The sequence below is a fragment of the Phytophthora ramorum genome (genome assembly GCF_020800215.1).
Source record: "Phytophthora ramorum isolate Pr-102 chromosome Unknown Phyram_PR-102_s0017, whole genome shotgun sequence".
Lineage (NCBI taxonomy): Eukaryota > Oomycota > Peronosporomycetes > Peronosporales > Peronosporaceae > Phytophthora > Phytophthora ramorum.
In genome coordinates, this window is record NW_027150663.1 from 681,648 (window position 1) to 699,813 (window position 18,166).

Sequence of the window (18,166 nt, forward strand, 5' to 3'; positions counted from 1 at the left end):
ATATATGTACGTTCACCTCGACGATACCTGCTGCGACTCTTTGCTTGGTTGGGGGTTTACTGCATGGTGAATCCTGCTATTTCCATGTTGATGACGAGGGTGAGGTACTTTTCGAGCTCTTGGTAAGAGGGATAGACAGGAAGGTCGAGGCGGTTGAAGCACGTGTGTGCTTTCGGGTATAGGCCTGTGGGTGGCGCACCGAGGGGCATCATCTGAAGACCGAAGCGACGGATACGACCGTCATGGCTGAGCAGCGCTCGGAAACCTTCAGCGGGGACTCGAGAGGTGCCAGTGACGAACTGTAGTAGACGTGCACGCTCTTCCTGGGAGAATGCACGCACAGCGTCCCAGAACCACTGCACGACTTGACGTTCGGGACTGGAGGGTCTGTTAAGGCCCTGCTCAGCACGCATGTATCGGACGTCGGTGTGCGATTCCCAGTCGGCAACGTCGATTGATGGCACGCCGCACAAGAGGAGCTCCATCTCCTGGTAGTCGAAGACAGCCAGAAGCGTGCGTGGCAGCACGTCGTACAGTCCTTGAAGCAGTGCCTCGAGCTGGTCGTGCACTCCAGCGAACATTTTGTGTCTTAGCAACAGGGTCAGGTACTCTTCCTTGTTGGCATCCGTTACTGGGATGTCTTTGCCTCCCTGTTTGAGCTCCTCAGTGATGACCGTGCCATTATTTGCCTGCCGTTGAACTGTGAAGTCAAGTGCGAGGGCTTCGGCACCCTCGTTATCGCGTAACCAAAGTGCGTGGCGATGCAGTTCTGCGTCAAGGAACTCCAGGTCGGAGAACGAGATCGGGACGCCCAAAAGATGCTTGAGAAGCGGAAGCGCGAGGTGCACCGTCATCAATTGTCCCTCCAGAAGACATTTTGCGAGCAACCGCCCGACAAACTGGAAGCAATGCAAGTGATCACGGTGAATCTCCCGTGAATTCGGGTTGATCCAGTACCCAGACTGGTCAGCATGCGTTCTCTGAAACAGCCCGTAGCTCTCGTCAAAGAGCTGCTCACACAAAAGCAGAACCCATTCGCGCAATAGACCGCCCGCGTCCAACCCTGGCTCATCGATAAACTCAATTCGCAGGCGCTGTCGGAGGTCGGAGGCTGGCACCAGCATCAGTAGGTGCATGGACTCACTTAGAACGGCCTCACGACGGATCTTGAGAAGAAGGTGGCCTTCACCCCAGGGTATAGCCACCTTGTCCAGCTCTTTCAGGAGCCACCGCACTTTGGCTCGGAACGGTAAAGCAGCAACTGATTCAAAGTCGATATAGCTGGTAGCTCTGGGGAATTCTTCCATGTCGATCGCAGTTACTGTCGCGCGTTCGTGCACAAGTGAGTCTGCGGGCAACCATTCTGCATGCCCGTGCTCGTTTACATGGCGGACGTAACCAACGGATGGCTGCGCTATCAGTGCATCGTCCGAGCTTACAGCTGAAACAGATAAGCCATCACAGTTGGCAGGGCTATGGCAGCCACGGACATTTTTTCGGATAGCAGGCGAGTACGTTCCATCGGCATCTGCGGACTCGACCATGGTAAGCTCTGTTTCCACACCCTGGTCGTCCCTATTGCTTTGGCTGGTTCGGGTGATCGAAAGCGGGCTAGTAGAAAGATGTGACTCGGTTTCGGGGCTATAATCGTAGGCTGCAGGCGCCGACAATCGCTCGCTCTCGGCTTCAGCAGTGCCAGGAAGGAGTGAAATTGCAGGCAAACTAGCGCGGATGGTCGACGCAAGTTGACTGAAGCGAGATGGCTGGCAGTGGTTCACTCGGACCCAGCGAAATTGACCATCAGGAGTTCTCTCGCGTTGCCACAGGTGGCGCCGCCGCGCGCCCCGCTGTCGTTGATTCAAGTTCATTTCGTTGAGACGACGGACATGAAATGAGCGGTTTCGAGCTGCTAGCGCCGCCTGTGACTCGGTGGAGTCGCTTGTTACAAGCTGGATCGACTTTCTCGCTTGCTTCGTACTCGCTCCTTGCGATATCACTAAGCAGAACAAACAACTGATAAGTGAAACAATACATGGGAAGGCTCGCAGTTTCTGCAGCTCCTACCTTCTGGAGTGCCGCACAGGAGGCAATCTCTCTTGGATGGATGGTTCTCGTGGTAGCACACGGAACACTGCCACTCTGCCTGGCCATCCTGGATGACGCTGTCCTCGAGCAAGTGGCGCTGCATATTGTTGTTGCTATTGTCGTCTTGCTCGAAGCGTTGGAGCCGGCGCTGGTGGACACAGTACAACGTGATGGAGCCCACAGCCAGCGCAACCACGACGCCCAGGAACACATACAGGTAGAACTCGATGCCTGCAGATCATAAACGCCCGTCAGTCTGTGCAAACAAAGCAGCTCCAGCTGCCTACTCACTCTGTCGCTCATGCACCGTCAAATCTCCCATTCTCACGTGCCCAGCGCTGCCGTCCGAAGACGAAGAGTCGGGCAAGCTCGCGTTTACTCCACTGAGCAGCGTCTCGGCCGCCTCCAAGCTTTGCGCCATTCACTTCCCAGCGAAAAAGTGAAGAACTGATCGTGAACCTACACGTTCGGCAGTGGTTTCCAACGTTGCAGGCCTCTTCAATCGTCGCACGCTTCACACTACCGGTAACCGTTACGTGCAACTTCAACCCTGTGACCATCACTCGCACTCATGTGCACCACACAACCCATTTCCAAACGACAACAGGCCAGCACGACCCAAAGCCGCGACCATGGCGGACGCCCCGCCGCCATCTCCTGCGCCCCCTGCGCCTTCCTGTCCGCCTCCATCCCCTCCGCCACATTCATCCCCGCCTGTCGCATCTTCTGGTGTTGCTTACAGCCACAAGAAACCCTCGAAAAGCCCCCATAAAGCTCGCAGGGTGACGCGGACGCCGCCCGTCCTGAGTCTGGCCACTCCCGACATGAGTTCCAGAGCCAAAGGCGGTCAAAGCTCCAGCTTCTCGTCTCCATTGCCGCCGTGTCCCGATGATCCGCCGGCGCCGCCTCCGCCGTTCTGCACGCCGCCCAAGTACCGGCCACTGGAGGAGAACGAAGACGAGCAAGACGACGCTCGCAGCGTGGAGAGCACAGACGAGTCTGTGGAGCCTCAGGCCTTCCCCACGCCTCCTCCTCCACCTTCTCCACCTGTTACGTCACCATTGGGGACGCCACCGCCGCCTCCGCCGCCGCCGTTTTCCCCTCCGAGCGCCAAGATGGCACTGGATTTATCAGGAGCCTTGGAGACTGCAGTGCAGGCTGTTGAAGACACGGAAACCTCAGAGAAGAGAGAGGAAAGTGGTGGAGAGGATGGAGACGATGAACAGGAGGATGCAGTAGCTGCCGCGGAGTTGGCGGCTACGACAGACGCGTCGTCATCGTCCGTGATCGCGTCCATGAGGAGCGCGGTGCGAGAGAGGGAGATCATGGCCACGGATACGGTGAGAGATGTGCCGGTGAAGAAACCCAGGTTTTACATTGGAGATATCGACAACTATAGCATTATCGACAAGGTCGGCTCCGGGACGTATGGGTGCGTTGGCTTTTGTCTTTGGGTGCATATGAGCTGGACGCTAACTGTTGAGTGTGTAGTGAGGTGTTTAAGTGCCAGCACAAGGTGACGAAGGATATTGTGGCTTTGAAGAAGCTGCGACCAGATGTCGAAAAGAACGGGGTACGGTGGCGTGATATGGCTCGACAGGTCAGGGTGGCTTAGACTAACATATCGTGCCTTGGCGTATCGTGCCTCTGTGTGCTCTAGTTTCCTGTGACTTCAATTCGTGAGATGAAGATTCTCAAGTTCCTCAAGCACCCGAACATTGTTGAGCTGAAGGAGATTGTATCTTCGAGTGGTACGTTATTTCGCCATATAGTTTTTCTTGAAAGGGTTCGTGTATCTCAACTGGGCGTGATGTGTCTTTGTTTTGTGATGCACAAACTCCAGCCCCTCCCAAAGAAGGCAAACGACCGCCGCTGTATTTCTCTTTCGAGTATATGGAGCACGACCTGTCAGGTCTCCTGAACCACCCACGTGTTAAGTTCACGCGCACGCAGATCCAGTGCTACATGAGGCAGCTTCTGATAGGAATCGCATTCATGCACCGGAACAAAATTATTCACCGCGATATTAAGGCCTCGAACTTACTGCTGAATAATCAAGGCATGCTGAAGGTAGGCGACTTCGGCCTCTCAAGGTTCTGGAACGAAGTAAACGCCAAGGCAGGAAAATATACCAACAAAGTTGTGACTTTGTGGTACCGGCCGCCGGAACTACTGATGGGTTCTACGTCCTACGATTTTTCGGTGGATATCTGGTCGATTGGCTGCATCTTCGGCGAGTTGCTACTCGGAAAACCAATTCTTCAGGGAAAGACGGAGATCGAACAGGTTCGCAACGTCTATTGTTGAGATATTCATGCTGGCGAAGACTTTTACTGACCAGCTTTGTGCCTTGCGAATGCCATGTAGCTTCAATTGACATTTGGACTTTGTGGCATGCCCACGGAGGACACCTGGCCGGGATTTTTTAAGCTGCCCAATGCTGAAAGCTTCCAGATGGATGACAAATACGTGTGTCTTCTGCGAGAGCGGTTCAAAAAGTAAGGGCCTATTTGGTGGGTTGCTGTGCATTATGAGCAAGGTCTTGATGGTTGCAATGACGCTTGTAGTTTTCCACCGCACGCAATTGATCTGCTGGAGAAACTATTGCAACTGGACCCCGCGAAGCGGATCACGGCTGCGGAAGCCATGGACCACGACTACTTTTGGCGCGTGCAGACGTGCAAGCCCCGAGAGTACGTTGGTGCTTGCTGGAACAGGTGGTGTGTGACTACATGTAGACGAAGACTAATGTGTGATGTTGTTGCCTTCACAGTTTGCCGAAGTTTTGTGTGTCGTCCACGCACGAATACCAGTCAAAGAAGCGTCACCACGAAGAGATGGCAGCAGCAGCTGCAGCAAACGGCGGCAACGCCAAGGGCAACGACCAGCATCGAAATGCGCGCCAGCGAGGCGAGCGCAGTGGATATCGCGAGCGCAGCGACCACTACCGCAGCGGAGCTCATCATAGTCGATCTGACCGGAGCAGACCGTATCGTTCACACCGCCCCAACAGCGACTACTACGACCGCGACCGGGATCGCAGTCGTAGCCGTAGCCGCGAGCGCCATCGCGACCGAGATCACCGTGACCGTGATCGCGAGCGCTAGTGGAAACATAGCAGCTAGCTAGCATAGGACCCCATTACCAATTATCTCAATCGTTGTAAGCACATTGAGCCAATCCCTAACACGGTGCTCAAAATCCAGTCAACTCACATCCGAAGTTTGTGCCCAGGAAGAACCATGTCGGTCAATGTCTCGCTGGACGACCGGTCCCCACCCCGTGCTACACCGTACACGAAATGCCAGGGACGACTGCGCAAGAGACCCAATCATGAGCTCGAGTATTTGCGGCAGCAGGTGGTCGACCTCGAGGAGGAGCTGGCAGTGCTGCAGCAACCGGTGCCCGATTATCTGACGACGACCGGAGCATTGGAACTGTGTGGCGGCGATACGTGGGAGGCCCTTGCCGCGAGACAGAGTTCGCACGCTAACGCTTCGCTGCTGGAAAATCTGAAGCTTCGAACGATGCTGGAAGGACAGCTGCGCGTGGCGAGGACGCTGGAAACCGCAATTGACCAGCATATGAAGAGGCAAAGCCAGGAGAGACGCTGGTTTAGTGGAGAGGTGCGACGACCACGCGCGGCGAGTTTGTCGGACGAGCTGCTCTACGCCGTACTTGACGAATGCATGGAGCTCCAGTACGCTCAAACGGACAGTGAACTGGAGACTAGTGGAGTCAAACATGTGAGCTACGGGCACCAGCCCATGCTGCAAGCTGAGAACGGTCATCAAGGTGCGTCGTTTCGCCACGGCGAAGAGCGCTTGCTGCCATTTTCTGCTTCGAGTGTAGTTCGGGCCATTCGAGATTGTTTGAGCCACGGAGCTGCAGGCCGCCCCATGGCGCGCTGCAGCAAGTTGCTAAAAGGCGACAGCTATCTGCATGCTACTACTATCGACAAGCTGCATCTGCCACAGGCTCGGGACGTACAAGTCAAGTCAAGACTCGTTCAACGAGAATTCCTCGAGGCAAACCGTACCGTCGTCGTCTGGGCAGCGTACGTCGAGATCGAGGGCTCCATGTTCGTCCGTCTGGAGGAGAAAGGCTGGGTCATCGTCGAGTCTTACCGCTTCAAGAGGCGCGGTATGGCTCTCAGCGCCCCTGGAAGCCGTCTCAAGAGTGTCGTCCGCGTCGCTCCAGTCCTGCAATCCAGCTGCGAAGAGGAAGAGAAGCAGCACATCGGAGAGATGTCGGACCTCATCATCGGCACCTACCAGCGCAACTTCGGCCTGCTCTACCAAGTGCTAGAAAACCTCATCCTAGACAACTCCATAGCCGAGCAAGCTCCAGCAGAGTCAGCAGCCACCTAGAGGTGGAAAACATGTTGCCTTTTGAGACTTGCCGTAATCATCAGCGTTACACAATATTGTGTACACACAAGTCCCCCTCTGAGTCATTCGTAAAATCGACCGTGTCCTTACGATGCCGGCGCTGCGCAACTTCCTGTCCCGAGAGCTCCTGGCGGCATGTTTCTTCGTGATGCTGCTGTCCTCTGCACTGGACCAGTACCCGGGCGACGTGGATCCGCAGCCTCTGGACTACGCCTATGCGCTCCGCACCAGCCAGCAGGAATCCCGTTTCGATGAGACCAAGGCGCTCGTGAGCAACACGGAGCTATTCAGCGCCCCACTGGCCGAGAGTCTCTTCCTCAACCAAGCCTTAAGCGCCGAAGACTTGGCCGTGAGTCAGGATGGAGTGGCATTCGTGGGACTGGCCGACGGCCGCCTCGCGAGCTTCGGACCCGCAGCGGACGAGCTCCGCAACTTTTCCAGAACCGGCCGCGACGTCCCCGAGTGCGGGTCGCTGGACATGGAGCCGACATGTGGACGTCCATTGGGACTCCTTTTCGCTGCTGCCAAGCCGTACGCGAAGCTGCTAAAGAGGATTCCGGACGTGAAGTTGTTCGCCGGAGATCAGGTGCTGCTGGTGGCGGACGCTTACAAGGGCGTGCTGCTGTTCGACGCCAATGGGCAACGCACGCTCGTGTTCAGTCGCGTCGGCGAGGAGCATGTGAATTTCCTCAATGGCATCGCGGTGGTGCCGGGGACGGGGGAAATTTACGTCACCGAGTCTTCTCGTCGCTTCCAGCGGAACAGAGTCGTGATGGAGTTCTTGGAGCGGATGCCGACGGGCTACTTGCTGCGCTTCGACCCGAGGAACGAGAAGGTGATGGTGGAGGCCAGTGCAATGGGGTTCCCGAACGGATTGACGCTGGACAAGGACGGATCGGGGCTGCTGATCGCACTCATGTTCCAGAACAAGATTGTGCGCTTCGACTTCGCGACGAGGAAGATCGAGGACTTCGCCTTCTTGCCTGGTGAACCGGACAACATCTCGATCGAGAAGGTCGGCGCTGGCGAGAACGAGACGGACGTGCTGATGGTGGGGATGGTCTCGCGCAATGATGGAGGGATCTTCAGCTACATCAAGCAGAGCGTCAAGGTGCGCAAACTGCTGTCGCTGCTGCCGACGTGGATGACTGTGATCTTCGTGCACCGTCTGGGAGTCTTTGCTTCGGTGGACTTGGAGACTGGCGATGTCCGACACGTGTACGAGGCCTCGCAGGGTCAGACGCCGATCATTTCAGGCGCGTCTCGCTTCGGTGACCACATCTACCTAACAAGCTGGGCGAGACCCTCGATCACGCGGATTCCTGCGGCAATGGTGCAGTGAGGAAGGCGTTTACTGGAGGTGACGCATCATCAAACGCACAATCGCATGTATTTTTCACGTGTTGCTTCTTAAGCTGCTCCAGCATCGCCCGATACAATCGCTGTCCTTTGCGTTGGTACTTGCGTAGAATGTCACTGCCATCTCCTCGACCTTTTCAGACTTCTGCGGATCAATTTGGTCTGAGAACTGACCTCATGACAGCATGGAAGTAGCTATTGTACATGTGAATTCTACGACAGAGCTTTGTCGGACCAACCCTTGCAAAGAGAATCGTATTGATCGGTTACGGCCAACGGAAGCAAGCGCACCTCGTTGCGTTGAAAAGAATCTCCGCTTAGACTGTGAACCAAATGACGCGAGTACCGCGTAAGGTTGATCTGCGCAACGTCGCTCTCCTCCAAAACTCTGTCTAGAGCAGTGTGCTGGTGCTCCATTTCTTCATCCAACAGGCGAGGATCGACGCTGCGGCACTCTTCGTTCATGTTATCTTTCGTGCCCTCAGTAATACTTGCTACATGTACTTGATACCCTTGGGCGCGTGCTGGATTGATTCAATGCTGCGATCAACCACTCCAGACTCGCAAGTATTTCAGTCGGCCATTCGGATGTTTGCACCATCTTGCGTGTATGGTAGTGGACTACCGCCTCGATGGTTGCTCGAACAAACTCAAAACGTTTCCACACCTCTGTAGTTGATGTTGGCGGTCGAACATCGCGGTCACTCGCATCTGGAGGTCGGCGTGAACAGGCTATTCATCAGGATGTTGTCAATGGCGTTTTCCGTCTGCAGCGCCATGCGAGCGCCGTGTGATGAGCAGCGCTGTCGAAGTCAAGAGTCTAGCAGCTGAGTGACAGAGAGCGAGGATGTGAGCACTGCCAGGCCTCAGGTGTAAAGAGGGAGGTAAACTTGAGCAACCGTAGATCTCTGAGCCATGTGCCATGACCTTATCCGTTTTTGAAGTCGTATTTCGCTGATCGCAGCAAACTGCAAGGCTACGCGTATGCTTCTGGATGCATAGAGAGCAGCGTTTGCATGGCGCCCCTGTCGTGAACGTGTCTGTAAACGACGACATCAAGCCGTCCAGCGGCTGTACGCTGCAGCTCAACTCGATACCAGGCGCAAAAAGCTTATTTGCGGGCACAAGCGGCAAACGGCTTGGGGTCTGCAAAAACACGAGAGCCATTGTTCTGACAAGCATAGCATCCGAATGGCCCAATCGCTCGAGATGTTGTTCAAAACCCAGAGTATGCTTTCACTCAAATAGTACTCGAATACATGGCCTTATCTCTTCGCTGCTGCCAACTGATCCCTCACCGACAAAATGACTCGGACAGAGTCGCGTTGATATGCGCATTTGACAGTCTCTGCCATCTCCTCAATGTGCGCGAGGTCGAGATCGGTATCTACAGGCGTGAAACGAACCACAGTCCGCAGGATGCAGCCCTGGGCTCCATTTTGGAGGTGCATGGGCTCCACGTAGAACCAGATCCGTTTCTGCAGACGAATGCGCCTGCTGCCGTTGTACTCGACGAAGCTTGTCCAGTTGATGACAGTCCGGTCCGTCTCGGCGACGGACCACAGCAAGTGCCTCGCTTTCACCTCTGCAGGAAGTGCTCCAACGACTTCCACGTTGTCCACCGTCACAGCGTGAGAGAAGCCGTCCTGCATCTTCACTTTGCGGCAGTGCTCAGACGGCCCGACCCGTGATCCGTGGCTCAAACTGTAGCGTAGCGCGCGTGCAACGTCAGCCACGCCAACCGGAAGCAACCGGACATCGGTGTGCTGGAATGAAATTCCTGTTGCGTCTCGATGGAGAACGAGCTGAGAGAAAAACGGATGGTACATCCGAGCCACTCCGCTTTCTGCGAGCACCTTGTCTGTAGCAGCGTACTGCTGTTCTTTGCCTTCGTCCAGCAGGGCGAAAACCAGTTCGTCCGAGGCTGCAGCACTGCTAGGCCAGCAAATTTCACGGGCTCTCAGTCGCATGTTCTCGTCGATGGCAGCTTGCAGCGCCTTCGCCACTTGGAATTGGCTTTCCACCCTCGCCCGCAGCTTCCGGTTCTCCATCAACGAAGCTTTCATTTTCCTCGTGTGGCTTTCGTCACTGAGTTTCAGGAGCGCTTCAGTTTGATTGAAGCTGTTGTTGTCGTCATCCCGCAGTCTCGAGTCTGAGCGACTCAGCGATGCGAGCAAACGTTCAAGCTCAGACGCTTGCCTGCGCAGATACTTGAGCTCGTCGTTCGGGCGCTTTCGCCACCGCGTCTTGGACCGGGTGTACGGAAATGGTCGATCTCCTCGGTCGGAAAACTCGTCCAGTGGACAGTCGAGGTCAGGACCCACGATGAGGCTCATGAGAAGTTCATTGTCGCTCTCACTTGAGCCGTCCGAGTCCATTGCCGACGTGTACGTTGGCGAGCGAGTGGTTACGTGGCTGACTGGCAGGGGCTGGCCCAGCGTCAGTCTCGGTGCTCCGTACAAGGTGGCCATCTCGAAGTGGTGTGTTCCGGAATGAAGAGTCCCATCGAATGAGATGTATGCATTTGCGTCTGGAGAAGCAGCTGAAGGTCAGGGGTGAGGACGTACGCCAACCCAGGCGAAAGCCTCACACCCTAAGCGTAAAAACTGTACGGTAGTACTTCCTCAAAATCGCCGATCCATGTGGCACTTTCTCCAGGAACTTGTCGGACAGCCAACATTTGGTCTGCGAATATGTGGCGTCCCTGCCTCGGATGTGCTGTAACTGCTTACGTACGAAGTCGAAAGCATGCGCTGGTACGCCAGTGAGTCAACACATGCTTTCGCTTCGACACGAAAATGACCACCGCGTTTTATTGTTGCCAAAAACCACAAGGTGTGCCCTCGGAAATTTTTAAATGAGTCAAGGCCCATAAATGTAGCTTTCTTATCCGGAGGAATAGGAAGGCCTCAACTGTTCCACCATCACATGAAACATAAGCTCAATTTTGGAAATCACGAGCGACAGTCCTCGTAACCAGTTTACGTTGGCAAGTTCCGTCGGACTCTCTTTCTTCGCTTTCGCACTCCAGCTTCATTTCGACCTTCGATGCGATGCTTTTCCACGGCCGCAACGTTGCTGTTACACCGGATCGCTATAAGACAGGAGTGGCAACGATATTCAGCAAGTTGATCTACTCATATTATACAACGAACGAATTGAGAGGATTGACACGACAGCAAAACACTTCAGCTTGTGGCTTTTGGTGTGATTAGAAACTGTCAGTTCTCTCGTGGTTGCCTCGGATTATCAGATTAACATTTATCTTCAGTTCACGAACCCCGTCAAGCCTTCAACTCTCAACTGTAGCGAAATGCTGTTCCGCCACTGCTTGAGGATTCAACTCGGCGTTGCGATGATATGTACCACTGGCAAGATGTGCCTTCTCCTCGATCTGGTTAAAGTTCGACTTGGTTTCGACGGGCGTGCAATTCGAGAATAGAGCCATGTCTGTCGCCAAGATGATCCAAATCACTCGTTAGCCATGATTCAGGCTGTTGCGAATTGCTCGAGCCACATCCAGAGCTGCAAAAGGCAACATGCGAACTTCACCATGACGAAACAAAAAAAAACCTGTTGAACTGCCAGGAGTCATGCTTTGAGCGTGCAATCCCGCTGATCTTTAAACCTTCGTCTGTTGCATCAGACTGTTGCTCCTTCTCCTCATCTATGTAGCAGCGCGAAGACCAGCTCGTCTGGAACTCTTTTAGCAATATCGCCTCAGGCCATGGATTTGCTCGCTAGAGGTCGAACATGCTTGTCAATCGCACACTGGGAAAACGTTCGCCATTCGAAAATGGTTCTCCAGCATCATTCGTAGTTTTCAGTTCTCCACCAGCACGGCTTTCATCTTTTTAGCATGGATACCTGTACAAGTTAGAGACCTGCCCGATCGTCAACAATGCTTTCGGATGGATCGTTGAAAGCCCGAATCGCTTACGTTAGTACGCAGCAAAGCGCGCGCGTTCGTGCTCGTCCACTTCTCCACCGTTCGAGTCGTGGAAGAGCAGGTTCTCAATAACCTGGTACATCAATCCGAAATTCCGATGGTACGAGCCAACCACAAGGTCCGTCACTTCGCCTACGTGCTCGCTTGCCTCCTGTTCGGCGTCAAACTCGTCCATTTCAGGCTTTATCTGAAGCGCCAGACGGAAAGCACAGCCTGGGACGCCGCTCACACTGCTGGTTGTTGTTTCGGCGTTCTTACTGAAGTCAAAGATGGAGGACGACGTGTAGCCCCTTTCACGCAGACGCACGGACAGCGACCCAGTAATCTCCACATACCCACTCCAGACCACAACGATGCGATTCTGCTCAAAGTAGCGGCGCATCGCCAGCTTTGCACACGTGCTGACGTTGCGTGACTTCGGTAGCTTCAATTTATCCACGATCGTGACGTTCAGGTGGTCGTTGTTGACAACGCGCGTGTGGATAACTCCTGTGAACTCCTTCGCCTTCCCGTAGCGCACACAACTCCACATGGCTCGGTGCACTGCTGGCATCGAGAACGGCAACAGACGCGCTTCTTCATGTCGGAAAGCGATTCCGTATCCGTCGTGGACCGTCTCGATGCCCTTTGAGTTCTGGAGCGCTTGAGCCAGCCCTGTTCTGCCCATTACAGTGTCAAACTCGGCGTACTGGGCCTCCAGCCCCACATTGAGCTGCGCAAAGAGGACATCGTCCGACAAACTCGTCGCGCGTGGCCTTCTTGGCCCCTCAAGAGCCTTCAGCTCAGCCTGAACACGATGCATCGACAGCAGCTGCGCCGCCTCCTCCTGGTGGTGCTGAATCGCCGCTTCCAGACTCCGCGCCACTTGCAGTTGGCCCTCCAGCATCGAGCGCAGCTTGAGGTTCTCGACCACGGACCGATCCGACTCCGCCTTTTGTCGGTCTGCGACCATTTTCCACTGCGTAAACAGCTCGTCGTGGCCCTCTGCCCCATCACTATCGGGCGAGAGCTTGACCAGCTCCTCCTGCAGGCCCTTCACCTGCGTCCGTAAGTAATCCAGCTCGTCTTTCGGGCGCTTGCGTCGACGAGGCTTGGTCTTGGCGTACGGCGCCGTCCGCGCGTCTTTTCCTCCTCGTTGATGGTCCAGAGACGACGCCTCTCCTTCCTCCCTCTGCTTTTCAATTGCAATAAGAGGCGACGTCTCCAGCAGCAGCGCGTCCATTGCCAACTGATCCCCTCCATCGTCCGGCGTCGGTGCGAACGCGTCGGCCAAGTCACAGCCCGTTTCTATGGGCGACACGCCTGTGAACGACAGCATCTCGTCCAACGCCGACAGTAACTCCTTGTCCAGGTCCCTGCCATCGAGCGCCAAGGGCTCGAGTTCCCGCTTCATGGCTCCCAAGTCTCCAATTTCCAGAATGAGTGTAAAACAGAATAACTGTAAACCGAGGCTTTTGATTGGATAATAGAAACTGAAGTTCATGTAAGTTATGATTTTACTCTTTGAAACATTCCTTTATGCGGCTTCGCCCATGAGTTCGTTGAGTAGGAGGTTTTCCATCACCTGGTTGAGCATTCCGAGGTTGCGATGGTACGTTCCGAGCACGAGGTCGGTCATTTCTCCGATGTGGCCTTGGGATTCGGCTCCAGCGCTGAACTCGACGGTCTCAGGCTTGACGTCCACCACGGCGCGCAGGATGCAGCCCTCGGGCGTGGGGGAGCCACTGCCGCCCAGGAAGTCGAAGGTCGAGACGGTGGCCACGCCGCTCTCGCGTAGACGCACGAAGACGGAGCCGGCGATCTCCACGCAGCCGCTCCAGACCATCACCACGCGGTTCTCCTCGAAGTATCGGCGCACTGCCATCCGAGTGAACACTTCGGTGCGGCGCGACTTGGGGAGCTGCAGCGTGTCGACGATCGTGGCGTTCAGGTGGTCGTTGTTCACTACACGCGTTTGGATACTGCCCGGCATTTTGCTGCTTTCGTAGAGCAGGAAGGACCACATGACGCGCGCCACGGCCTGCATGGTGAACGGCAGCAGACGGACCTCCTTGTGGCCGAACGAGATGCCGTTCAGGTCTTGCTTGAGCTGGATATTGCTCAGCTTCTCGTGCTGTACGTCGGCAATCCCGCTCGATTCCAGCAGCGCGTCCACCTGAGCGTACGTCGACTCGAGACTCCCATTCAGCTCAGCGAAAAGCACCTCGTCCGATATGCTCGGCGCGCGTGGACGTCTCGTGTCGTCTTCTTCAACGTCCGTCTCGAATTTGACTGGATTCCACGGGAACGCCTGCGCCGCTGCCTCTTGCTGGTGCTCCGAGATGGCAGCCTCCAGACGCCGCGCGATCTCCAGTTGGCCCTGCAGCATGGCGCGCAGCTTCAAGTTCTCCACCACGGTGCGGTTCGCCTCCTCTTTCTGGCGCTCGGCGACTTGCTTCCAGCGAGCGAACATTTCCTCGTCGTCGTCGCTGGTGGGGGAGAGTCTTCCTGCGGACTGGTTGAGGTTGGTCAGCTCCTCCTCCAAGTCGGTCACCTTCGCGCGCAGGTAGTCGAGCTCATCTTTGGGGCGCTTGCGGCGGCGAGGCGTCGGCTTTTGGTACGGCGCCGCGCGGACATCTTTTCCTCGCGGTTCTTGTAGTCGAGGAGGTTGTTCTACTGCAGTTGGCGTGGACAGAGCCTCAGTTGAAGGCTTCGGCGCCTCTGTCAGCGATATCTGCTGCGGCTCGTACGGGCTCGGCACTTCCGGGAACTCGAACGCGTCCGAGACGTGGTAGGTGGCGTCCAGCGGCATTTGAGCAAGCGGGTTCGTCGACGAAGCTGCTTCTGGCGTGAAGGCGAGCATCTCGTCCAGCGCAGCGAGCAGATCGTCGCTGGCGCCGGCATCGAGCGGAGACATGGACATATCGGTCATAGCTGCGTGAAACTCAGCGGTCTGATGGCTGCGAGTCGAAGAGCGAATGGCCTGCACTTCGATCGCCGGGAGAGATACTTGAGACTGCGTCAGGCAGCGTGTGCCGCGCAGCGCACAGATTACTCTGCCTAACGCGTAAGCGCCAGGCCGAATACGCGGCGATGGAGTAATCGCGCAGCCAGACGGCGATTTGCGTCACTGCAGAGACCATGCGAACTGCAACGAGTTGAACCGCGTCTGCTTCACCGCTCAAGGTCACGCCACCACTCGAGACCTTGCGACAAATTGATTTTCGATCGAGTTATTCCATGTACCACGAGACGTCTCCGGCTCGGGCGAGAACGCGCAGGTCGTCCATCCTGGCCGCGAAGAAATGAGTATCCAAGACGTACTGCTTCCTCGCGCGCTCTCCCATCGCTTGGCGCTCATCCGGCGTCATCGCAAGGATTCGTTCAACGGCGTCGCAGATCTCGGCGCCCTTCACGTACGTGGCCATGCCCTGGACGCCGCGCAGGCCGTGCTCGCCGTCGAAGTTTCCGCCCAGTAGCTGCTTGTCGACCACCGTGCTTGGATGCGCGACCAGAATCGCCGACTCGGGCGACAGCAGCTCGTTCATCGGCGGTGCGTCCGTCGTCACGATCAGCGCCGCGTTCGCGCGCGCCTGGTTAATGTAGTGGCCGTAGCCTTCCAGCACGCTCGTACACAGCAAGAACGCCGTCTCGATCATCATTCGCCCAAACATGTTGCCAGGTACGCGCCCTGTGTGCAGCGTGATCTGCTTCATCGCGCGGATCGGATCGTCGTACAGCTTCCTCATGAATTGGTTGTAGATGTCCTGGTCCACGAAGACGTCCAACGGCGGAAAGTCCGGGCGCGATAGCCAGCAGTCCAACACGGCGTTCGTGCCTTTGAACACGCTGCAACACACCGAAAAAACAGCAGTCAGCGTCGTCAACCTCCACAAAAGAGACCAACAACACAGGCACAAGCACCAACCTCTTTCCAGCAGTGTGGACAAAGTGGACGTTCGAAAAGTTCTTGGCGTGCGCGTTCGCTTCCGCTCCGAGCTGGTGTTTCGCGTACAGCGCCGCGTCCGACGTCGTGTGCCTCGTGTACATCACTCGCGTGTGGCGCGGGTTGCCTTCCTGCTGGTACCACATCCTCACGCGCCTCGCGCAGATCGCCGTCTTGCACAGGACCATGTCCACGCGCCAGTAGTGCTCGGCTTCCAGCTCGTACATCTCCACGTTCGGCATGAGATACACTGGCTTGGTCTCGGGCCACGACGGGTCGTCGGGCACTGCGTCCCAGAAGTGGTTCATGAAGATCAGCGGCGTCTTGGGGCACAGATCATGGTACGTGAGCTTCTTCCCCGTCTTCTTGTCCTCGAACTGCACGTCCAGCACCCATCGAGGCAGCGCTCGTCCCTGTAAATCTGCACCACCAACAAAACTTGAGTCTATTTCTCTCAACCTGTTCTTTTATCTGCCGCCACGTACACTTGACGTAGCCCATGGCGTCTTCGCAGTATCCGTCCCCTCTAATACCCGAGGGCAGGAAAACCTCGACGTCGGGGCACTTCTCCAGCTTCTGTCGGAGCTTCTTGTCGTCCCGCTGGAACCTGCCGTGGCTGCTGTCCTTGTCCCCGCTGCGGCCAAAGCCCGACGTGATGACGCTCTCACGGTGCTTCATGCAGCCTTCGTGTAACATTGCGAGGTGCAGCCGCTCGCTGTGCGCGACCTCTGGGGTGTCTTGTAGCAACTCAAGCGGGTAGAACTGCAGCTCGCGCTCGTGCTCCAACTCCTCGAAGGACTCGGGCCCCGCACGCCACCAATTCTCAAGCAATAACAGCACAAACAACGCGCACACGAAGCGAGCAGCCTGGCGGTGCAGTGAGCGAGCAGCGGCCGAGCGAGGGCGGACCGAAGGCGAGAAACCGCGCGGCGAAGAAGTCGCCGAGGAAGACCGGCGTGTTTGCATCTTTTGGTTCGTTACAGAAATGCGGTACCTCTATACGCACTTAACTCAAATGAATACATTAAGGTAAGAAACATCAATGTATCCATGTGGCGGCCGTTACATTGTAGCCATGTTGCAACGTCTACATCGAAGTTGCACTTTTGTAGTCAGACGAATGATACAATGCACCTAGAATGGGAGGTCGCCCCTTGCTGGCCGTTTATTCTCCGTTTGGAATCCTGTCCATGACGCCCTCTCCTCGTAAGCCCATCGCACTGGTGCTGCAGACTGCAGGTCGACGTCTCATGCACTGGCGCGTTGCAGCCGCCAAGGGCGACCGTAAGGCCCTAGTGCAGGGGTTTCTCTCTGCCTTGGCGCTGGTGGCAATTGTAGCACTGTGGCTTACGCATCTACAGCCACTACCTGTGACCAGCGTCCTGCATCCGCTGGCGCCTGTGCAAGCGCCGCTCAACGTCCGCAATGGTGCCCACTCGAGCGTCGTGACGACAGACGGCGACATCTCCACGACGGTCGGGACCTTCCCATAGTACGGTGCGTCTTCACTACCAGGACGTCTCTTTCAGCTGGAGAACACGCGGCTACTGAACCAACCAGGCAACAAAGGAAAAGACTCGCTGCTGGTTATGGTGGTTACGAAGGACGCCATGTCCTGGGGCGAAGAACGCACGGCCGCGGACTTTTTCAAGCTGCTGGACACCTTTGACTACCCCAAGGAGAAAATGTCTGTCACTCTGCTCACGTCATCGATGAGCGAGTTTGACATTGTGAAGACCCATTTCCAGCAGCAAATCGGACGGTACTCGCGGCTCTCGGTGCTCTTTCGCAACGACTTCTCACCCCAGGAAGTGGTGACGAGGGAGAATCGCCACGTCAACCAAGTGCAGGCCGATCGACGTCGAGTCATTGCGAGGTACCGCAACTTCGCGGTGCTTTCGACGCTGGAGTGGTGGCACGAACACGTCGTGTGGCTGGATGCAGATGTGCACAAAGTGTCGCCAGGGCTGTTGAAGGAAATGACGCAGTGTAGGTACTTTCTAGTTTAACCTTAGCTGCTATGGTACTGACTGTGCTCTGTGGTGTTTTCTTGTAGCTGGACGTGATATCGTGGAGCCCATGTGTGTGCGAATGAAAGTGAGTGGTCAAGATTGGTACGAGTACGACCTCAACGCTTGGGTGGGGCGTCGCAAGGTGCGTCGATCGACGCAAGACTCCGAGTTCGTGCCTGGAGACTTGAGCGTGAGTCGCATGAAGCAGTTCCATGGCGGCGACGACGCGTTCGTGCCGCTCGACTCTGTGGGCGGCACCATGCTGTACGTAAACGCTGACGTCCACCGACAAGGTGTTGTGTTTCCGGTGCATCACGTTATTGGAAGCGAGTGGGAAAGAGAGGGCTACGACGGCATCGAGACGGAGGGGCTGTGCTATATTGCTCACTTTCTAGGCTTCAAGTGCTGGGGAATGCCAAATGACCTCATCTACCATATCTAGCAT

At 56.0% G+C, this 18,166-nt stretch overlaps 9 protein-coding genes across 9 annotated transcripts; 4 read left to right on the top strand and 5 right to left on the bottom strand.

The window, feature by feature from the left end:
- Positions 1-56: 56 nt before the first annotated feature.
- KRP23_13374 (E3 ubiquitin-protein ligase SMURF1) lies at positions 57-2,506 on the bottom strand (the record flags this gene model as incomplete). The annotated part of the gene is made up of 3 exons (XM_067884075.1): positions 57-1,996; positions 2,065-2,316; positions 2,377-2,506. The coding sequence occupies 3 exons, from the start codon at positions 2,504-2,506 to the stop codon at positions 57-59; spliced, it is 2,322 nt and encodes a 773-aa protein (XP_067738694.1).
- Positions 2,507-2,717: 211 nt separating this feature from the next.
- KRP23_13375 (Cyclin-dependent kinase C-2) lies at positions 2,718-5,192 on the top strand (the record flags this gene model as incomplete). Its single annotated transcript, XM_067884076.1, has 7 exons — positions 2,718-3,517; positions 3,577-3,658; positions 3,746-3,836; positions 3,929-4,371; positions 4,453-4,583; positions 4,653-4,778; positions 4,859-5,192. The coding sequence occupies 7 exons, from the start codon at positions 2,718-2,720 to the stop codon at positions 5,190-5,192; spliced, it is 2,007 nt and encodes a 668-aa protein (XP_067738695.1).
- A 135-nt stretch (positions 5,193-5,327) lies between these two features.
- Positions 5,328-6,455, top strand: KRP23_13376 (uncharacterized protein; the record flags this gene model as incomplete). The annotated part of the gene is made up of 1 exon (XM_067884077.1): positions 5,328-6,455. One exon carries the CDS (start codon positions 5,328-5,330, stop codon positions 6,453-6,455), a length of 1,128 nt encoding a protein of 375 aa, XP_067738696.1.
- Positions 6,456-6,567: 112 nt separating this feature from the next.
- KRP23_13377 (Adipocyte plasma membrane-associated protein) lies at positions 6,568-7,818 on the top strand (the record flags this gene model as incomplete). The annotated part of the gene is made up of 1 exon (XM_067884079.1): positions 6,568-7,818. One exon carries the CDS (start codon positions 6,568-6,570, stop codon positions 7,816-7,818), a length of 1,251 nt encoding a protein of 416 aa, XP_067738697.1.
- A 1,282-nt stretch (positions 7,819-9,100) lies between these two features.
- Positions 9,101-10,306, bottom strand: KRP23_13378 (uncharacterized protein; the record flags this gene model as incomplete). Its single annotated transcript, XM_067884080.1, has 1 exon — positions 9,101-10,306. One exon carries the CDS (start codon positions 10,304-10,306, stop codon positions 9,101-9,103), a length of 1,206 nt encoding a protein of 401 aa, XP_067738698.1.
- Positions 10,307-11,776: 1,470 nt separating this feature from the next.
- On the bottom strand, positions 11,777-13,177 carry KRP23_13379 (uncharacterized protein; the record flags this gene model as incomplete). Its single annotated transcript, XM_067884081.1, has 1 exon — positions 11,777-13,177. The coding sequence occupies one exon, from the start codon at positions 13,175-13,177 to the stop codon at positions 11,777-11,779; it is 1,401 nt and encodes a 466-aa protein (XP_067738699.1).
- Positions 13,178-13,300: 123 nt separating this feature from the next.
- KRP23_13380 (uncharacterized protein) lies at positions 13,301-14,686 on the bottom strand (the record flags this gene model as incomplete). Its single annotated transcript, XM_067884082.1, has 1 exon — positions 13,301-14,686. One exon carries the CDS (start codon positions 14,684-14,686, stop codon positions 13,301-13,303), a length of 1,386 nt encoding a protein of 461 aa, XP_067738700.1.
- A 310-nt stretch (positions 14,687-14,996) lies between these two features.
- KRP23_13381 (uncharacterized protein) lies at positions 14,997-16,675 on the bottom strand (the record flags this gene model as incomplete). Its single annotated transcript, XM_067884083.1, has 3 exons — positions 14,997-15,612; positions 15,692-16,130; positions 16,195-16,675. The coding sequence occupies 3 exons, from the start codon at positions 16,673-16,675 to the stop codon at positions 14,997-14,999; spliced, it is 1,536 nt and encodes a 511-aa protein (XP_067738701.1).
- A 224-nt stretch (positions 16,676-16,899) lies between these two features.
- KRP23_13382 (Mannan polymerase complexes subunit MNN9) lies at positions 16,900-18,163 on the top strand (the record flags this gene model as incomplete). The annotated part of the gene is made up of 3 exons (XM_067884084.1): positions 16,900-17,184; positions 17,239-17,698; positions 17,766-18,163. The coding sequence occupies 3 exons, from the start codon at positions 16,900-16,902 to the stop codon at positions 18,161-18,163; spliced, it is 1,143 nt and encodes a 380-aa protein (XP_067738702.1).
- Positions 18,164-18,166: the final 3 nt, after the last annotated feature.